Source organism: Theropithecus gelada, chromosome 4 (assembly GCF_003255815.1).
Source record: "Theropithecus gelada isolate Dixy chromosome 4, Tgel_1.0, whole genome shotgun sequence".
NCBI classification, from domain to species: domain Eukaryota; kingdom Metazoa; phylum Chordata; class Mammalia; order Primates; family Cercopithecidae; genus Theropithecus; species Theropithecus gelada.
This window is the reverse complement of record NC_037671.1, coordinates 62822764-62843575: the sequence shown is the minus strand read 5'-3', so window position 1 is coordinate 62843575 and position 20812 is coordinate 62822764. Positions and strand designations below refer to the sequence as shown.

General features: G+C 37.4%; 1 protein-coding gene across 1 annotated transcript in view; it reads left to right on the top strand.

Moving 5' to 3' along the window:
* The window catches only part of EYS (eyes shut homolog (Drosophila)), a 2114515-nt gene that overhangs the window by 1951786 nt on the left and 141917 nt on the right, over positions 1 to 20812 (top strand). Inside the window, exon 35 of the mRNA XM_025382342.1 lies at positions 8101 to 8273. Coding sequence (XP_025238127.1) covers positions 8101 to 8273 — 173 coding nt within the window. The remainder of the gene's footprint in view (positions 1 to 8100; positions 8274 to 20812) is intronic.

Below are 20812 nucleotides of genomic sequence, written 5' to 3'. Positions count from 1 at the left end.
TCTAGGGCTGAGGAAGAGTACTCCAAGCAACAAATCAGAAGACACCTATATACGCTCACACATATACACACACACACAAATGCATATGTGCACACATACACACGTGCACACACACATGCACACACACACATACACACATATGCACGCTCACACACACACACCACCTGGTATGCAGAGTGCGATGGAGAGTGTGGCGGTTGAATGATAGAAAAGTTCACTGTGATACCCCAGACCAAGACCGGGAAAGAGGAAACCACGTACTGGGGTGCTGCTGGAACGCACTGGGAAGCTACCCTCTGGGGCTCTAGGGAGCTCACTGAGAAGCCACCACAAAGCTGCTGCTGAACTTGCAAGAATTCCTGCTCACTGGGGCACCTGTGAAACTCTTTCAAACCACTCACTATGAGGTCCAGGAGAACTTACCAGAAAGCCACACTTGAAGGTGCTGCTGAACATGCTAAGAATTTGCCCACTGGAACACCTAGAAGCCAGAAAGCTGGGTGGGTCATGGGCTCTCTCCTAGGGGTAACTCTCCAGTGGAGGTGCTGTGGAAACTTGCTGGGGGTGAGTAGCACTGAGTTTCCTGTGTGTGCCTCCAGCAGAACTAATAAGACAGGAAAGAACGGCAGAGCTGGGAAGAGAACCTCTTCTTCCTTCAGTGTCCCAAGTGCCCTCTACTGACAAAGCTTAACATCCCCCAATTGACAAAGGGAACATGTTTATAAGGTCCAGCTCCAGCATCACAAGGAAGGACTATAAAGGGTGGATTTGGAACTAACAAACAATTAATTCTTTTTTTTTTTTTTTTCTTTTTGAGATGGAGTCTCATTCTGTTGCCCAGGTGGAGTGCAGTGGTGCAATCTCGGCTCACTACAACCTCCAACTCCCAGGTTCTAGTGATTCTCTCACCTCGGCCTCCTGAGTAGATGGAATTACAGGCACGCACCACCACACCCAGCTAATTGTTTGCATTTTTAGTAAAGACGGGATTTCACCATGTTGGCCAGGAGAGGTTTGAACTCCTGACCTCAAGTGATCCGTCAGCCTTGGCCTCCGAAAATGCTGAGATTATAGGCATAAGTCACCACGCCCAGCAGACAATAAATTAATAACCGGTACAATCTGTCCCTAGGTTTATTGTTCTTCATACATTTCCCACACTGTAGCCCCAGAATAATTCTAAAACATAATATAATTCATTCCCTCCTCAAAAAACCTTTCGATGTCTGTCTATTGCCAATAAGTTAAAGTGAAAATTCTTAAAAGGACCAAGGCCACTTCTTGTATCTCAGCTCAGGTCTCCTTATACTCTATGCTTCAAATATATTGATAGGATTAAATTAAGTGAAATTCTAGCATTGGAAAGGAATACTTGTTATTGGGAATTGGGGTAAGAGGAAAAAAGGATGGAGAATGAGTACTGGAAGAGATAATGTGGAAGTCAAGAGAGGTGCTGATGACTAAAATGTTATCTATGGAGTAGGAAGTGAAGTCACCTCCTCTGAGCAGAGATCACAGGACTGGGAAAGATCCGAACAACAATTGGGTAGAAGGAGAATTTGATATTTAATTAAATGTGATGAATTTTGATGAAGTGGTGATTTTGATATTGTCCCTTATAATTGTGCATCTAACTTCATGTCTAGGCTTCAGATTATAATCTAAGTATACCGCAGGGTTCAAGAGGTAGGCATTAAACATCTTGCCAGTTAGCAACCTCTGGTTTACTTTGTTCAGTACACTGACTCTATATAAAGAGATCTGGGACAATTCCAAAAGTTACCTGCTTGCTCTAAGTGACAGACACAAACTGTACTTTTAGAGCAAGTCTGCCAAATCAACATATTTAGAGGCAAGAACTCCTCTAAATGTCTTGCTTTTTTTCCAACCCAAAATGGGAGTGTAAAGATTTGACAAAAGGCTGTGGAATAAGTGAGAAACTGCAAAAAAAAAAAAAAAAAAATTAAATTCTCATTGCAAATTCATAGGAATACCCATAAAGGATGTTTTGGGTTCATAAATGTATACCTTTCCAGAGAGTTGTTATCTATTATTCCTTACATTTTTAAGGAATAAATTTTCCACCCACAGCAATTTTGTAAATAATTCTTAATATCAGAAAAGAACAACCATTGACATTGTGTGCTGTGTTTCTACCTTCCTGATAACCGGTGAATTCACCATGGTAACAGCTGAGTAGAAACTGTGTGTATGTGAACATTACTGAGGTCAAGGGCATGGGTGAAATGGCACTTTGTTGGCTTAAATATTTTAAGAGAATTTTTATGTCTTTTTAGTAGAAGTTAAAATAACATTTTAAAAGCTTATACCAACTCTTCTAGCCTTAAATAGCTTCCAAATAGGCACATTATCTTTACAGGAAATTACCTGAGAGCTCCAGAGCTTCATAAGCACTGCATTTACAGATTCTGTTATATTGAATCCTGCCCAAATTGCCCTTACCATGCAGGGGGCTGGAGTTCGGCTAATTTTGCAGTGAGCACAGAGTGAGAAAATCTATTATGAAATTGTAGTTTGGGCACAGAGTATAATTGTAAGATCCTGAGATTTTTGTATGGGGGGGGTGGTAATTCTAAACACTGAAATGATACATTCATTCAACAAACAATTATTAATGTATATATTTTCACCCGTAATACCATCCACCTTATCCTTCTTTCCCAACCCACTTCTCTTTGTACCAGATTTCATCATATTGCTCTTATTTCACCATTAACTGATTCGGACACAAATAATTATATGTTTCATTTATTCTTACCTCCTTTTCCTAATATATAATGAGCAGCTGATCAATGTCAAGTACTGTGCTGGGCACATTCTCATACATATCTCATTTAATGTATTCAGATAATGGCCATGTTTACTATGTTAGCTCCCCTTTTGGGTTTCATGTTCTTCTCTGTCTGCTCCCTTGGAAGCAAAACTTTAATTCCATTTCATAAGAACTAGAGGGTCATAGGGCCAGAGATATGGAAAAGATATCTCTTTCTGGAAAGGAGATCCTGATGCACTTGCTGGGGAAGACATTTTGGTCATTTTTCTTTACTAATGAAGTTTATTTTTTGTAAAGTGAACCATGCCTGTCAGATAGAGAAAGAAAGAAGAGGAAAGAGAGACGGAGAGAGACTATACCATGTATTCAATTTTTCTTTGCAAAATGCCTACAAGATTAAATTGGATGGATACAAGAACAAGAAAAAAATGTTTTTGTTTATGGATTTTCCATTTTATGTATTTATTCCTATGTTATTCTATGACGTTTATTATTGCTCTTATCCTTTCTCATCTTCTTTCTGCCTTTAGAAAAAGCCTTTCATATAAAGAAAAAAGTTTCTATAGCAGAGGACATTTTCCCTGAGCTCTCTGTTCTTGGGTATATTATATAGACTATGTTTCTCCAAGTTCACTTTCTAGGCCACCACAAAGTAATTTTGGTTTTGCATTTTTTTCCCATTATTTTCATGCATGGCTACTTTTAAAAAGAAAAAGTTAAAAATGAAAAATGTCATACGTAGTGGTGTGCCTTACAGCACAAAATAACATCCATTTAGGCAGTTCTGTCCTAGAAACAGACAAAGAAAATCTATCTACAGTACTAGAGCCAGAGTCTCCACACACAGCTAACAACTCATTTGACAGAAATTCCAATGTTTTAAGGAAGATTCTTGCAGGGGAGGGGAAGTATTCTTTGTAATTAGCAGGCTCTTATCATGGTGTTGTGAAATTCATGAAAACAGAATGAAAGTTCTACTTGAACCACAGCTACTTGGGATCTCATTTGCATACCTCCTAAAGCCTGCGTTGTGGTGCTATCAGAGCTGATACATAGAGATGGGTTATTTCCGCCAGTAGCAATTTTATTTTTTAGAAATATCTGGAGACATTATTCATAAGGATTCATTTCTGCACTCTTTCCTGCTGAGAACCTCCCTCTCTTAACACTGTGGGTGGCCAACTTAGAAATCGCCTAATGATCCGTTAGATACAAAGAATGCAAGAAGAGTTATTTATTTTTTTAAGTTAATACATGCAGGAGTCCTTTTAGTTCTAGAGGACTTTTGGCATCTGGCTGTGTTATATAAATAGTGGGCACCCTTTTCAAGCCAGCTTCTTTTATTTTTTTTAATCAGCTAAATTTTTCTAAAGGTAACTTTTAATACTTATAGAAATGATAGTCAGTTAATATTCTTACCGTATTGTAGACTTGTAATCAAATATCCTGTAGCAGTTACAGTGCCAAAATGTATAGATATTTGCATATGCTTAGATAGGTGGTATTTTTTTAACTAAGCTTTAAAATGACCGAGTGAATTTTTTCCTCTTTTATGTTGAAGTTAAACATAATGCACATACAGCAGACTGCATATGGCACTCCTAAAATGAAAACTTTCTCATCTTTGTACTTTGATGGATATATATGTTTTCCGATATATGTTGGTCAAAAGTCAAAACATAGCCCAACAACAGAAATAAAATTATAACATCCTGTAAGGACACAGTAATAACTAATGCCCATCAAGTTTTTACTCTGGAGAGAATATTTGTCTCAGAGGGATGGGTTTAAGTCAAAGTAGGCTATGCAAAAGAATCTCCTAATGAAATTTTTTAAATGCAGACTCTTCAGCCTTATTTTAGATCTTCTAAATCAGAATCTCAGAGGGCAAGAGGAGCATGGAAATCTGCATTTATCAAACGCACCCAGGAGAGTCCCTGGTAAATCCTTTGGTGCCAGTTCACAGACCAGCTTTTAGAAACTACTGTCATCTGAATCCACATATTACAGAGCTAAGACCTTAAAATACTTGATACTTTTTCTATTCCTTTGTCACATACACTGTATCTTACAGAGATTTGTTCATGCATTTATGATTTCTCCTACAAAGAATGCGAAAGCGAGTCTTATTAACTGCTTGGCACGTGGCTCCATCCATAATGTAGGTGCACAACAAACTGGATGGCAGCAATTGCAAAAAAATATATGGTCCTCTGGTGTATAGGTGTATAGGTAAAAACTTCACCATAATCTGGATTATTTTACAGACCTACTTTTAATTCAGAAAAATCTCCTGACTTGCTTAAAGGAAAATTTCCAAAAAAGGTTTCTATGTGGTTTATAGGTCTTGTGAAGGATAAAATTTTTAAAACTTTAGGGATGAAAAGATATATTCCATGAAAAAAAAATGTATTTCATGTAAATATATTCTCTCAAAGCTAATTATAATAAGCAGTGACAAATTCACAGCAATGATGTAATATTTAAAGTAAACTGAGCAAAAGAGGGTGACACTGTTTTGAAAACTATTTCCAAAAGTCAGCTGTCTTACATAAGATCCATCAGTCTTAGAGCATTCTCTTTCTGGGTCAACACTGCCTTTTGCTACAAGATGTAGAGAGACATCAAAGTAGGTCAAGTGGCAGAGAAAACAGCAGACTTGGTAGCTTTTGAAGAAGTTGCGATTTAATAACAGGATCTGACAAGATCTGGATAGGAGAAACCTTTATGTCCAGGTGTAACACAGAAGATAGCAAAGATAGATTTAGAAAACAAAATCTATTGGTGAAATGTCTGACACTCCAGGAAGTATTTTGGAACTTTGAGGTACAATTTGAAGTGCCATCATCTGGCAACATCTTAGTTGAGTAAAGCTGACTCTTGCTAATGAGGTGCTAATGGGATATCAAGAGAGGCCAGAAGACTCTGGACACTTGCCCTTGGTTAGATATGGTGAGTTTCCCTTTTCTTGAAGAGTTTTCTATAGAATTTCCATTTCTCTCTCTACTCTAGTTGCCTGCTGATATACAGATGCACACAGTTAGTCATCTCTGCATGAATTTACACAACCAACTTCTCACAACACCTGATGAAAGCAGAAAGAGGAAATGAGGCTTGATTTATCAATAGGACCTGATTAAAAATAGTGCTTTCCTTGGTTTTCACCATAAAATCATCTTTCCTACATGCCAAATCTGTTTAGGTTTATATGATTAAAGCATTTAAATCAATCAATGCTTAGATTAGTTTGACTTTCACATATGAGGCATTCTCCTTGATCTGAAAAAGACTAATTTGATCCTTCCAGAATGTAGCTCTCAAGAATGCTCCTTTCCTAGACTTTATCCCAGAATACAAATGCTTAATACTGACCTTTCAACTCCAAGTAAGATCAGTGGAAGCAAAGTTTTATCCATTACCCCCAAACAACATTAAGTTTTCAACTTACACTTTAGGTCGTACCAGAAATATTTCTGTACCTGTTAGGTGGTCCAGCTGTGCTTTTACCACTATTCTCAGGAAACAAGGAACAGCATTGGCTAAGCAGTCCTCAAAATTTTATTTCACAGAAACAGAAGAGCTTGCTCAGGACACTTTATAACCATCTTAGGGGCATCGATCTATAATTTTTTCCCAATCCTGAAGACTTATGAGATTCCATATCTGTCTGCAATGTGTACAATGCTATGCAGGTTGCCATGAAGGTTATAAAATGCATAAATTACTGATTACTCACAGGATAAGCATTATGTGTTGGCAAAATCTGAAGGTTTCAAAGCCTTACAACCCCACCAAAGCCAGGGTTACCTGTTATCTGATACATAAACTTTCTCCATAGTGTTTCATAAATTATCATGAATTAATATTAAAATATGAATATTTTTAGAAAGGAAACACCTTCATTTTCTAAGTCGGGTACTCATTATTATGAAAGAAATGGTTCTTTCCTACACACAAATTTTGGAGTAAGGGGATTCAAAGACATGAGGAAGGTATTGAGAAACCATACAGATAGTTGGGAAAAAATTCATGATATAGGTAAGATCTACAACTAGACTGGGAGGCTGTGTCATAAAAACATAAAAATATGTTAGTTTCCCAATTATCAGGGCTGATCCCGGCACCTATGCTTAAGAGCTAACAGTTGCATTGAGAAGATAAGATGTAAACTCCTAAGATCTGTAAGAAGAGAGAGAGAGAAAAAAAAAGAAAAGATTAAATGGAATTATTTAACTTCAAGTGACAAAATCCCAAATCAAACTGGCTTTAAAAATGTAAAAGCAGTGGAATATATTGGCTCACCATAACTACTGGTGAGATCTGGTACCCAAATAATCAATAATCTATATTTCTCTGTCACTTATATCTACATTGCTAAGTATTAGCTATTTATTCTCAGCTAGGCTCTTCCCTCTGGACAGGCACATGCCACCATCAATTACCAGTGTAGCAACACCAGCAGATAAAAAGAGTAGTCTCCGAAGAGTTTTAGCAGAGGTCGGCCAGTTGGCCTAGTGTGTTGTGTATCCATCCTGCACTACACACTATGATTGGCACCAAGAGTGGAGACATTCTCTCCCAAACATGGACTGAGAATGGTGGAGGGGTGGCTCTTGGAAAGGAAAACAAAAGCATCTGTGACTTTAAATGGGGCAATGGATGCAGAGAAGCCAGAAATAACAAACTCCAAGTCACTCCTCCCTCTTGAGAATGCTTCCCTGACAGGTAAGAGGAGTATTTTTCTTGAGCTCTGCTTTCATGGGCACTCGCAGCCTGGGGCCACCAAACCATATTTTAAGCTGAAGAGTTATATAGTCATTACAGCTCCCCACTGTGGCTTATTTTCAGAATTACTACAAGCGCAGCTCTTGGAGGACTTTGTCCTCAGTGTGGGGAAGCTTATCACCAGCTTAAAATTCTCCTCTGAGCTTTGAGTCTAAGATGTTTTTTGCTAACAGACATTTGATGCACTTTATTGAGGCAGCACCACACATATTCGATGAAGCCCTGAAAAGGCACCCAGTGTGAAATAAAAAGAGGAGACAAATCGAAAATAAAAATAGATGGCTTAAAATAGAATTCATGGCTCCAGATAATCTATAAAGCTGTTAATCTGCTTTCAACGGAAAGCACACAGCTACAAATATTCAAAAGTTGAAACAGAAAAAAAGGGAGAAAAGTCACTTATTAGAAAAGACGCAATTATTTTATTCGCATATGTGTTCATGAATGTGTATACATGTGTATTGTGTGTAGAAAATATCAGTCGTTTTCTAATGAATTTTTAAATTTTTTTCCCTTCTCAGTGGTAGTGAAAATCTGTTTTGTGAGTGTCCAAGGCTGTATTCAGGCAAGCTGTGCCAGTTTGCAAGTTGTGAAAACAACCCATGTGGAAATGGTGCCACCTGTGTTCCAAAATCCGGAACAGATATTATCTGCCTCTGCCCATATGGGAGGTCTGGACCCCTCTGCACTGATGGTAAGAGCATTTCATTATTAAACATGAAGCACAGACAGAAAGAGGTGAAGAGGACAGAAATCACTCAGATGAATCAAGGATAGCACTTGACTGATCAAATACATCAAATCTTCTTCTGGGTTCTTTTCAAGTCAGTTGAGACAAGACCCATTAGTGAGACTGATCTCCAAGCAGGTATTTCTCATACCCATCAAGTAATTACAAAAGTGGTGACTGGGCACAGTGGCTCATGCCTGTAATCCCATCACTTTGGGACGCCGAGGCGGGTGGATCACGAGATCAGAAATTTAAGACACGCTTGATCAGCATGGTGAAACCCTATCTCTACTAAAAATACAAAAATTAGCCAGGCATGGTGGCACGCACCTATAATCCCAGCTACTCAGGAGGCTAGGGCAGGAGAATCGTTTGAACCCGGTAGGCGGAGGTGGCAGTGAGCCGAGATGGTGCCACTGCACTCCAGCCTGGGCAGCAGAGACAGACTCCATCTCAAAAAAAAAAAAAAAAAAAAGTGGTAAGAAGTTTTCCCTGAGGTTAGAGTACAGAAAATCTCTGTACTGTAAAATCTCAAAGTCTAGCTAAGTATAAGAGAGTAACAAGGGGCATCAAGAGCAATATATAAAATCAAATTATTTCATGTCATTTTGGCAAACTGAGAGTACAACATTAACAAATTTATGTATCACAGCTCAGTTGCTTTACATTTAAATGTAACAAAACCCATGATGCAGTTATTACATATCAAGAAACTAAATCACAAACAATAGACATGTGTCTCTCTTTAGGAAAATTCAGTATGAGAAATTCTAAATTACAAAAAGCTGCAAGACGCTGTAATATAAGATTTTAAGAAAAAAAGAAAGCCTAAGAATTTAATGTTAGCTTTGATATGCATAAATGTATGTAAATACTTTCAGAAATAATAAAAATTCATGTTAATAGTTAATCAACACAGGACTGGACTTGCTTTATCATTATGTTCACCATAAATATTTTAAAAAAACCTTTATTCCTTTGGCACTTGTGATATTTGGCACTAAATTTTAGAATAAGGCTTCCAAAGTGAACTCAGGGCTCTCTGGCCCAGAATCACAAAATGAAGCAAACAGATCCAGCCTGTGATGACATGAAAAAGCTGGGTACCACATCCTGAGGTGGCAGGTATGAAAACGGAAACGAGAGTAAAAGAAGCATCTGTGACTAAAAGGTATTGAAGTTTTGGATATATAGGTCTTTGAAAGGAACTGAGATAATGAATTTGTGTGTATCTGAAAGACAGAATGACTTAAGAGGGGAAGAGTTAAGAAGTACTAAGAATTTCAGTCTGTGTGTGTCAGGGTTATATTAGAAGAAGTTAGCCAAGTCATTTTTATAAAAAGAGAAAACATTATAAACTGAATAGAATTTAAGTCGTGTCCTTTCTCATAAAATCTCATGCTTCTCAGATGTAATCATTCTATTTAGATAAAAGCTATTGAAAAAATATAATTGGTTATAATAAATTTGATTACTAAGAGATGAATCATCAGTTTTGCTTCCTACTTGAAAATAATACTGACCATAAAAAATAAGAAGTGAAGATTTAGCAGATGTCTTTATGTACTCACACACACAAAATGATTGTTTACTCCCATCTCCTGGTCTCATTAGAGTTTCAAAGATGCAAGGATATATAGATAATTGAGACAGGAAAAATTAGACATTAGTAGGTTCTTTGCCTCAGTGTAAGTTTTAAAAAAGAAGATTCCTACATGCACCTATCCAGAAGAATTTCTCAAAATAATTATCCTATCCATTTATATTCCACAAAGTTGCCAGATCTACTTTAGAAATGTAAAACTTGTCGAGAAAGATAGACTTCTGACCTTGTGGAGCTTACCTTCTAATTGAAAAGATGAATGGAAAATAAAAATGGCTCAAAACACAATACGAAATTTCTGAGAAGAATTATGAAGGAAATAAACAAGTAGTGATAGACAGTAACTGGGCTGGAGGGCGTTTTCACAGGTCACCAAGGCAAGAATCACTCTCAGAGGAGGAGACATTTGTACTGAGGCCTAAAGAATAAGGAGTATGGCCCATGAAAAGCTGGAAAAGGAGCTATCCAGGCAGAAGGTTCAGAAATGAAAGACCCTGAGGAAAGACAGAAGCAGGGCTTTTCGGAGAATGAAAAGATACTACTGTGACTGGTGCGTAAGTGTCTTCATTCACTCCAGCTGCTATAACGGAACACCATAGACTAGGTGACTTATAAACAACAGAAATATATTTCTCACTGTTCCGGAGGCTGGAAAGTTCAAGATCAAAGCACCAGTGGACTTGGTTCTGATGAGGACTACTTCCTGGCTCATAGACAGCAGTTTCACTGTGTCCTCACATGGAAGGAACTAACTAGCTCTCTGGAGTTTCTTTTATAAGGGCACTAATCCCATCCATGAAACCTTTGCCCCGTGATCTGATCACCTCCCAAAGACCTCACTTCCAAATACCATCACATTGGCAGTTAGGCTTTAACATGTGAATCTGGGGTGGGGGCACATAAACACAGTCTACAGCAATAGTGAGCAAGAAAAAAAAAATCTAATGTTAGCAGGGCCTAGATCATATAGGACCTTGGGTACATGGAAAGGTTTTTAACTTTTATTTCCAGATGCCTTAGGAAATCACTAGAAGGCTTGAAAAGGGCTAGTGACTTATGTGTATTTGTTTAAACTATTCTGATGGTATTATCTCTAATAGATTTTATAAGGCTATTGGAGTGGTCCTGACAAAAGATAATTATGCCTAGGACAAGGGCAATTACTGTGGGGATGTAGATAAGTGGATAAATTTGAAATCTATTCTGGAGATAAAATATTCAGAACTTGGCTGGGAAGAGTATGAAAAGGGTAAAACCAAGAACATCAAGTTTTCTTTGTTTGAGCTATAGTGTAGATGGTAGTGCCATGAAAAAGAATAGGGGCATAACAGCTTATTTTGTAGGAAACAGCTTATTTTACTGGGAGGTAAACAAGAGTTTCATTTTGTGCAAATGAAGAAAAAGATGCCAGTTAGACAACCGAATGGAGATGAAATATAGACAATTGGATATATGATGCTGGTGCTCTGAAGCAAGATCAAGACTAAAGATATAATTTGGGGGAGTCATTAAAATAAAGGTGGTGTTTAAAACCATAGAACTGTAGATTGTCTAAGGAGAAAATATAGAAGAGAAATATAGATAAAGAAGAGAAAGTGTAGATAAAGAAAAGAAGATCTAAAAAGAGCAGATGAATCCCAGAGAAACCTTCCACAATGTCAATATTTAGATATCTGGTAGAGGAGAGAAAGCTGTATTAAATGCCAGTACCATACCCTGACAAACACCCCCCCTCATCTCTCAGCCCATAGATATTGCTCCTTTTATAATGTGGCATTGTCTTAGTCTGGGACCTCCATAAAAACAGAACCTGCATAAGAATTGCATTCAGGTCATTTATTTGGAAATGATTCCAGGAAATAGGAGAGAAGATCTAGTGAGAATAAAATGGGGTAGGAAAGAAAGTCAGTGCAAAGGTGCATAGGGCGTTGAACATAACCGTGGTCAACTGTGCGTGATTTCACTCAAATCTTATGAGGAGCTATACAAAAAGTCTAAAATTGGCTGCCCAAGGGGCAAAAGAGAGAAATATTTGACCATTGTCTCATGGGTCTTTTCAATTGAAGGTTTCCCTACAAGACGTTAATATTCCCACACTTCCAGATTGCCATGCAAGAATGATGAGAGTACAAGTTTTAGCAGGCATCTTAGGTGACAGCCTCAGAAAAGCTGGAGATTATAGAAAGAGAGCTTAACAGATCAACATTCTATAACATATCAATATTCCATATTTTTGAGTCACAAAAATTACCCCTCGAATGTTCACTCCCTCAAGAAACCTTTTTTACATCAATAGGCATCAATACTTTCTCTACTCCACCAACTAGTATGAGGTGATATCCCAAGTCATCTATTGGATCATTCACTGTTACTATTATGACCTCTAGAAGATTATCTAGAATGTACTGAATATATATTTATTTTATAGAGAAAGGCAGAAAGCAATCCAATAAGCCTAGCTGTTGTTCAATTACAACTACACCTTAGAAGAGGTGCAGAATAACATCTGGGACTTTGCCTTTTTGCTAATACCAGAGGACGAAAAATCAGCTAGTTTTGTTTCATCAGCAATTGTGTCTACTACCTAGCACTTTTCTTCCAAATGATGTCCATATCTACCATCTTAATATATTCTTTTGGGGATAATAGAAAATATAATTATCACATTTCCTACCTTGTTGATATTTCCACTGGGGAATTCATCCAGGGGTAATCGTGGCAGTGATGACTGGAGCCGAGACAAACAAACACTGCAGATGGGAAGTTTGCAGCTGCTTTCCTTTTTAAAGAGCTTTACTTTCCACATTTGTGCTTCTCATTCACACTTCCTGTTGCCTCTCCTTATGCAAGAATAATCTTTTTTTTTTTTTTTTCTGGTGGCAGTAGGATTTATTAGAATGTTTCTTAATGTATAAAGCCCAGCACAGGTTTTTGTTTTCTTAACCATACCATTCTAAAGACAAAGGTGGAATGCATTATCTTATCTCTTGTTCTCTTTTGTCCTTTCTATAAATATTTCTTAATAATTTACCTTATCTTCCCAACTTAGGCCTCTCAGTGGAACATGGTCCTTGAGGAAAGCAGTGTGACTACCTGAGAATAGGCTCCGGAATCAATCCGCCTGAGTTAAAATCCCCATTTTACTACTGACTAGCCGGCTGAGTGACCTTGGGCAAGTCACTTGGTCTCTCTGTACTTTAATTTCAATAAGTCTAATAATAGAACTTACCTTATAGGTTTTATGAGAATTAAATGAGATAGTGCATGTAAAGTGCTTAACACATAATGGGCATACAGAAAATGCTTTTGTTTTTTAAGGGTGGTCAAAGTAGGATCCTTACCCCTACCAGAAACTGCTACCTCCTGTCATTGTGGGACAGAAGGCTGCATCCCCATCCCAGCTATTAAAGGAAAAAAAAAAAAACCCTCTAGAGCATCAATGGAAATCAAAATTAATTCTCTTTTAAGAATTTTTCTAAGATGGTGACACTCTTTGCAGTGATTAAAGGCAAGCCAGGGCATTACAAAATCAGGGAGGAAAGCAGAGCTCCAGGGACACGAATAATCACCAGGCTATTTAAGGACATGATACCTCTATAAAGCAGCTTAATGTCAGGCTGGCATTTTGTAATGGCATATTTCAAGTACATGCAATTTTCTGTCATGTTAAGCTCATAACTCCTTTGATAGCATCCACTCTGATATGATCCAGCTTTCTCTCTCCAACTCAACAGCTGTTTGATTGCCCTGCTGTTCAACACATCTTAGTATCTCTCATTTCCCACCATGTTTAAATCTGTATTTTCCAGCTCCTGGTTACAAAAAAAGTACTAAAAGTTCAAGCCTAATCTCAGACAGGAGCAAGGAGACAGGGATGAGAAAAAAAAAAGTGCTCGAGAAAGTGATTCCTGTTTCTCTGGGTTGAAGGCAGACTGTGAATGGCCTGCACTTTTTCTTAAGAACTGAGGGAAGTTGCCTTTCCTCTTGCTCAGGGAAAAGGTGAGCACCTCCTGTCTTTCACTTTTTCCCTCCACTTCAGCATCTGTAATGAGAAAAAGTTAGGTTGGCACATATTTAAAAAGCAGCACTTATAAATATGTATTTCAGTGTACACTGAAGTGTTCTTTAAAAAAAATAGCCTTGTTGGGGCAGGTGTGGTGGCTCACACCTGTAATTCTAGCACTTTGGGAAGCCGAGGTGGGTGGATCACCTGAGGTCAGGAGTTCAAGACCAGCCTGGCCAAATAATTTAGAGTAAAATCAAATTTCTATTTCAATACAATGGATCAGATCAATTATATCTTTATGGTCGTTTGTTGCTATAAGTTTATTCATACCTGGAAAATTGTCACATTTAAAATTCTCAATAGTTTTGGCACAGGTGAAATCTTCTCATTTTGCTAAGTCCCTGCGCTCTTTGAACAGGCTGCCCTTACGCATTGGCCTCTTCCCCAGGCACCCTGGTCCCCTCTTTCCAGAATGCCTTGCTACCTGCACTGGCCTCAAGGCTACTTTTACTCCCCCTCACGTTAAATTTAGGTGAACATTTAATGCTATCACATTTCTAGTCAATGGTGCTCTGCAGACATGCAGCTTCTCTGACAAGAAGACTGAGTCCCCACCCCAAAGAGGACCTCATACCATTTTCCCGATGCTTGTTGACAAGGAAGAGGAATCAGATAAGGGTATTTTTTGTGTATCCTTATTACTATTCATAAAATTGCCTGTAATAGTCAGTATTTTAATGTCTTCAAAGTTTTGTGTCTCAGATGCTTATCCAAACACTGGATGGCGAAAAGGTCAATATACACATCAAACTTATTGGCAAACAGGTGGTGCTTGAGCAGCATCCAGTTCAAGTCTCCAGCTCTGGAAAACGCACATTGAGCACATGTGGACTCCATCGCAGGATGGTCATGGAGCACCCTAGGAAACATCACACTCAAAGTACTACCACTTGACAGAGCTAGCAATTGTGTGCATGACGGAGAAATAGTACTTATGGCTTGTGGAGAGTGAGCTGGGGACTTCCAGAAATCCTCTGGATAGTGGCCCAGATATACTCATCTCATACAGATACAGATACAGTATTAGTACACTCTTGATTTTATGTGGGTCACTAATGTACCCAGCTAAGTTTCCTATCCTCCCTTAGAGCCTTAAAGTGTGGCCATGGGACTAGACTCTGGACAATCAGACATAAGCAGAAGTGTTAGAGTATTATATTGACCTCTGGAAAATCTCTTGAAGAGTAGCATAACCTCCAAATCTTCCTTCTTTCTGAAGTCTAGAATGTGCCTGAGATGTCTTGAATTCCAGAAGTAATCTCTGACTACAAAGCCACCTTGAGAATGAAAGATACATGCTAAGATGGTGAAGCAAAATGATAAAAGAAGTTTAAATCCTTAACTATAAAACTGCCATACTAGCCTGGAAATGTTCACTAAGAAACTTTCTGTTAATGAGAGAAATAATTTATTTTGCTTAAACTTCTGCTTTTTAATAAGTTATCTGTTATATGGAGCTAAATCTAAACCTGATATAAGTGTCAGGATTTCCCTGAACTACATATTCCAATAGGTTTTCTTAAATACATCTGATTTTGTTCATAAACTCTTAGACTCCTTCTCAAAAAACAGGATTTCTTGTATTATATTTATCTTATTTCAATCTAATAGATTTGATAAATTATAAGTTTATAAAATATGTTTTTGCAATCCAATGAAACTGTGGTAAAAATTTTTAATTCAAAGAAATATCATGGGAAGCAGGAAAATATGCAACTATATTTTTCTAAATTAGCAAAATAACAAGAAAGGATATTTTATATATTTCTTTTGAAACATTACCTCTCATCTTAAAACTATTTCCATGAGGCAATTTCTCTTCACACTAAATGAAAACCAAATTAGCTTGAAGATTTTTACATCGCAATTGCTAGGGAGATACACATCTGTTATTGTCCACTTTTACACAGAGAACAGACTATTCACTATCAAACTCTGACTGTGTGTCTCTGTCAGAACACTGTCAGTAGAACACTAAACTCTCAAGGCCAAATGTTCTCCTTTCTGTTTATTCCAGCACTTTGTCATTATTTAGCAACCTCACAGAATTCTCCCTTCTGACAGAAGCGTTTCCTGCTTGTTAAAAATGTCTAAAATGGATAGACTATGTATTTACAAAAGGCAGAGTGGTCTCTCCTGAATATACTTATGGCAAGTTGGTCTTGCAGACCATGTGTGGAAATGCAAACCTCTATAGTTTATTCTCAAGTTCACCAGAGACTTTAACCTTGCAGGTCTGTCAGTCCAGGCCCTTTAGCAAAGAGTCATTGTTTCATATCAAATGAATACTGTCAGATCCCACCACACCTATCAGGCTCTGCTTGGTTGGTTTAAGAGCTATGTTAATGTGATGCACCTGCCAGTTAGCAAGCAATGGAAGGCACAAACACATTTGCGATACATAAAAAAAAAAAAAAAAAAAAAAAAAAAAAAAAAAAATCTTCACCGAAACAAAAAACTGATTAGAGTCTGAGTAAATTTATGCCACATGAAAAACTGTGAAGTCGACGTTTTATAAAGAGGCAATGAAATTTATTGATAGGAATGAAATAAACAGTAGACGGAGATAGCTGTGTGTGATGTATATTGCCTACCATTCTATATAATGATAGCAGCTATTCTGTTCAAGCTTTTCTTTGTTTATATTCAGTGACATGCCAATATTGTGTGTTTTCTAATATTTTGTCCCTTCATCCTGTTGACCTTGAAAATGGTCTTCTATTTTCCTTAGGATAAAGTAAAAACTCTTTAAAATGATGTGCAAGTCTAGCATGGGCGGATCTCAGCTAACCCAATAGCCCCCATCTTATTCACCCTTTATCAGAACACTCTTTATACTATTTTGCATTTACCTTGTAAACACTGGCCATACATCATGCCAGTCCTTTCCTCACACTCTAAGTTTCATGAAGGTAGACACCATATGTGCCTTGGCCATCACCGTATCTGCAAAGCAGTACATTGTGTCTGACATATGGTAGGCTCTGAATTTTTTTTGAGTTAAAAATAATTTAAAAGTCCTTCAGAATATTCAGCTATGTATGCTGTTGCCCTAAGCCTACTACTACCTCTATACTTAGGAGATAATCAATAATTATTTGTCAAATTTTAAAAAGCAACAATAATATAATCAGTGAAAGAATAGTCTAATCTGGTACATTTCCAAAAATATTTTTCACAGTACACTAGTGCAATAAGGTACCCATAAAAAAAGAGTCTGTGATTAAATGAACTCACATCTACTTTACGCTAGGCATTGGACTAAGTACTTTACATTCATCTTCTTACATAATCTGTGTAATAACCCATAATCTGTGTAAAAACTGAGATATGTCATTATTGCCATTGTACAGATGGAAAAACTGAAGTTCAGTGAGTTTAAATAACCAGTCTAAAGTGATATTGTTCATGAGTGGCAGACAGATCTGGGATCTCTGACTTGTCTTTCTTTAGATCACTACACAGTACTCTATTGCCCCTTCAGGAATTCACCATGTGCAGTAACACAGTAAAAACTCTAACAAGTCTTGCAATAACAGCATTAAACCAAGGAATTCTTTCTCACATGACAAGGCTTTCATACCAGTCTAATGGTTCCCAGAGTGGAATATATAGACTCCATTGTGACATTGGAAGAAAATATTAATTCTCTTTTTTTATCTCGATCTTTTAATTTCTATTTTTTTTTGTGTTTCATGATATCTACAGTATATGGGTAGATATATGGAATTTTAAGTAAATAATGTCTGTGAAGCAAGATTAAACAAGCTTAGAGAGCACTAATCTAGACAACTCCCTTCCAAACATAATTTGAGATTTTTATTCCTTTCTATTGATTTCATGGGACTGATTTCAAATTATGCTTAAATTATGCTTAAACTGCTTGGGATATACCATATATTATATATATAATTTATTATATAATTTCAACTGGTCTGGTTGCAACTGATGGAGGAAACAATGAAGTGGCTTTTTTATTGTAATTATTATTGTACTTTAAGTTCTGGGATACATGTGCAGAACATGCAGGTTTGTTACATAGGTATACATGTGCCATGGTGGTTTGCTGCACCCATTAACCTGTCATCTAGGTTTTAAGCCCCGCATGCATTAAATACTTGTGCTAATCCTATGCCTCCCCTTGCCCCCTACCCCCCAATAGGCCTCGGTGTGTAATGTTCCCCTCCCTGTGTCCATGTGTTCTCTTTGTTAACTCCCACTTATAAGTGAGAACATGTGGTGTTCCTGTGTGAGAATATGTGGTGTTCCTGTTCCTGTGTTAGTTTGCTGAGGATGATGGTTTCCAGCTTCATCCGTGTCCCTGCAAAGGACATGAACTAATTCTTTTTTATGGTTACATAGTATTCCATGGTATATGTGTGCCACATTTTCTTTATCCAGTCTAACATTGATGGGCATTTGGGTTGGTTCCAAGTCTTTGCTATTGTGAATAGTGCTGCAATGAACATAGGTGTGCATTTGTCTTTATAGTAGAATGATTTATAATCCTTTGGGCATATACCCAGTAATAAGATTGTTGGGTCAAATGGCATTTCTAGTTCTAGATCCTTGAGGAATTGCCACACTGTCTTTCATAAGGTTAAACTAATTTACGCTCCCATCAACAGTGTAAAAGCATTCCTATTTCTCTAAATCCTCTCCACCATCTGCTGTTTCTTGACTTTTCATGATTGCCATTCTAACTGACGTGAGATGGTATCTCATTGTGGTTTTGATTTGCATTTCTCTAATGACCAGTGATGATGAGCTTTTTTCATATGTTTGTTGGCTGCATAAATGTCTTCTTTTGAAAAGTGTCTATTCATATCCTTCAGCCACTTTTTGATGTTTTTTGTGTGTTTGTTTTTGTTTTTTGTAAATGTGTTTAATTTCCTTGCAGATTCTGGATATTAGCCCTTGATCAGATGGATATATTTTAAAATTTTTCTCCCATTCTATAGGTTGCCTGTTCACTCTGATGATAGTTTCTTTTGCTGTGCAGAAGCTCTTTAGTTTAATTGGACCCCATTTGTCCATTTTTGCTTTTGTTGCCATTGCTTTTGGTGTTTTGGTCATGAAGTCTTTGCCCACGCCTATGTCCTGAATGGTATTTCCTAGGTTTTCTTCTAGAGTTTTTACGGTTTTAGGTCTTATGTTTAAATCTTTAATCCATCTTGAGTTAATTTTTGTATAAGGTTTAAGGAAGGGGTTCAGTTTCAGTTTTCTGCATATGACTAGCCAGTTTTCCCAACACCATTGATTAAGTAGGGAAACCTGTCCCCATTGCTTATTTTTGTCAGGTTTGCCAAAGATCAGATGGTTATACATTTGTGGTGTTGTATCTGAGGTCTCTGTTCTGTTCCATTGGTCTATATATCTATTTTGGTACCAGTACCATGCTGTTTTGGTTACTGTAGACTTGTAGTATAGTTTGAAGTCAGATAGTGTGATGCCTCCAACTTTGTTCTTTTTGCTTAGGATTGTCTTGGGTATATGAGCTCTTTTTCGGTTCCATATGAAATTTAAAGTAGGTTTTTATAATTCTGTGAAGAAAGTCAATGGTAGCTTAATGGGAATAGTGTCAAATTTATAAATTACTTTGGGCAGTATGGCCATTTTAACAATATTGATTCTTCCTATCTATGAGCATGGAATGTTTTTCCATTTGTCTGTGTCCTCTTTTATTTCCTTGATTTGTACAAACTTGGTTTGTAGTTCTCCTTGAAGTGGTCTTTCACATCCTTTGTAAGTTATATTCTTAGGCATTTCATTCTCTTTGTAGCAATTGTGAGTGGGAGTTCACTCACGATTTGGCTGTGTGTGTGTCTTATGGGTGTATAGCAATGCTTGTGATTTTTCACATTGATTTTGTGTTCTGAGACTTTGCTGAATTTAATTATCAGCCTAAGGAGATTTTGGACTGACACCGTGGGGTTTTCTAAATATAGAATCAAGTCATCTGCAAACAGAGACAATTTGACTCCTCTCTTCTTATTTGAACACCCTTTGTTTCTTTCTCTTGCCTTATTGCCCTGGCCAGAACTTCCAATAGTATGTAGAATTGGTGGGGTGAGAGAGGGCATCCTTCTCTTATGCCAGTTTTCAAAGGGAATTCTTCCAGCTTTTGCCCATTCAATATGATATTGGATATAGGTTTGTCCTAAATAGCTCTTATTATTTTGAGATATGTTCCATCAATACCTAGTTTATTGAGGGTTTTTAGCATGAAAGGGTGTTGAATTTTATCAAAGGCCTTTTCTGCATCTGTAGGGATAATCATATGGTTTTTGTCATTGGTTCTGTTTATGTGGTGGATTACATTTATTGATTTGCATATGTAGAACCAGCCTTGCATCCCAGGGATGAAGCCAACTTGATCATGGTGAATAAGCTTTTTGATGTGCTGCTGGATTCAGTTTGCTAGTATTTTATTGAGGATTTTTGCATCGAGGTTCATCAGGGATATTGGCCTGAAATTTTTTGTGTGTGTGTCTCTGCCAGGTTTTGGTATCAGGATGATGCTAGCCTCATAAAATGAGTTAGGGGGGAGACCCTCTTCTTCTATTGTTTAGAATAGTTTCAGAAGGAATGGTACCAGCTCATCTTTGTATCTCTGGTAGAATTTGGCTGTGAATTCTTCTGGTCCTGGGCTTTTTTTGGTTGATAGGCTATTAATTACGGTCTCAATTTCTGAACTTGTTATTGGTATATTCAGAGATTTGATTTATTCCTGGTTTAGTCTTGGCAGTGTATGTGTGTGTGTGTATGTGTGTGTGTGTGTGTGTGTGTGTCCAGGAATTTATCGATTTCTTCTAGAAAATCTAGTTTATTTGC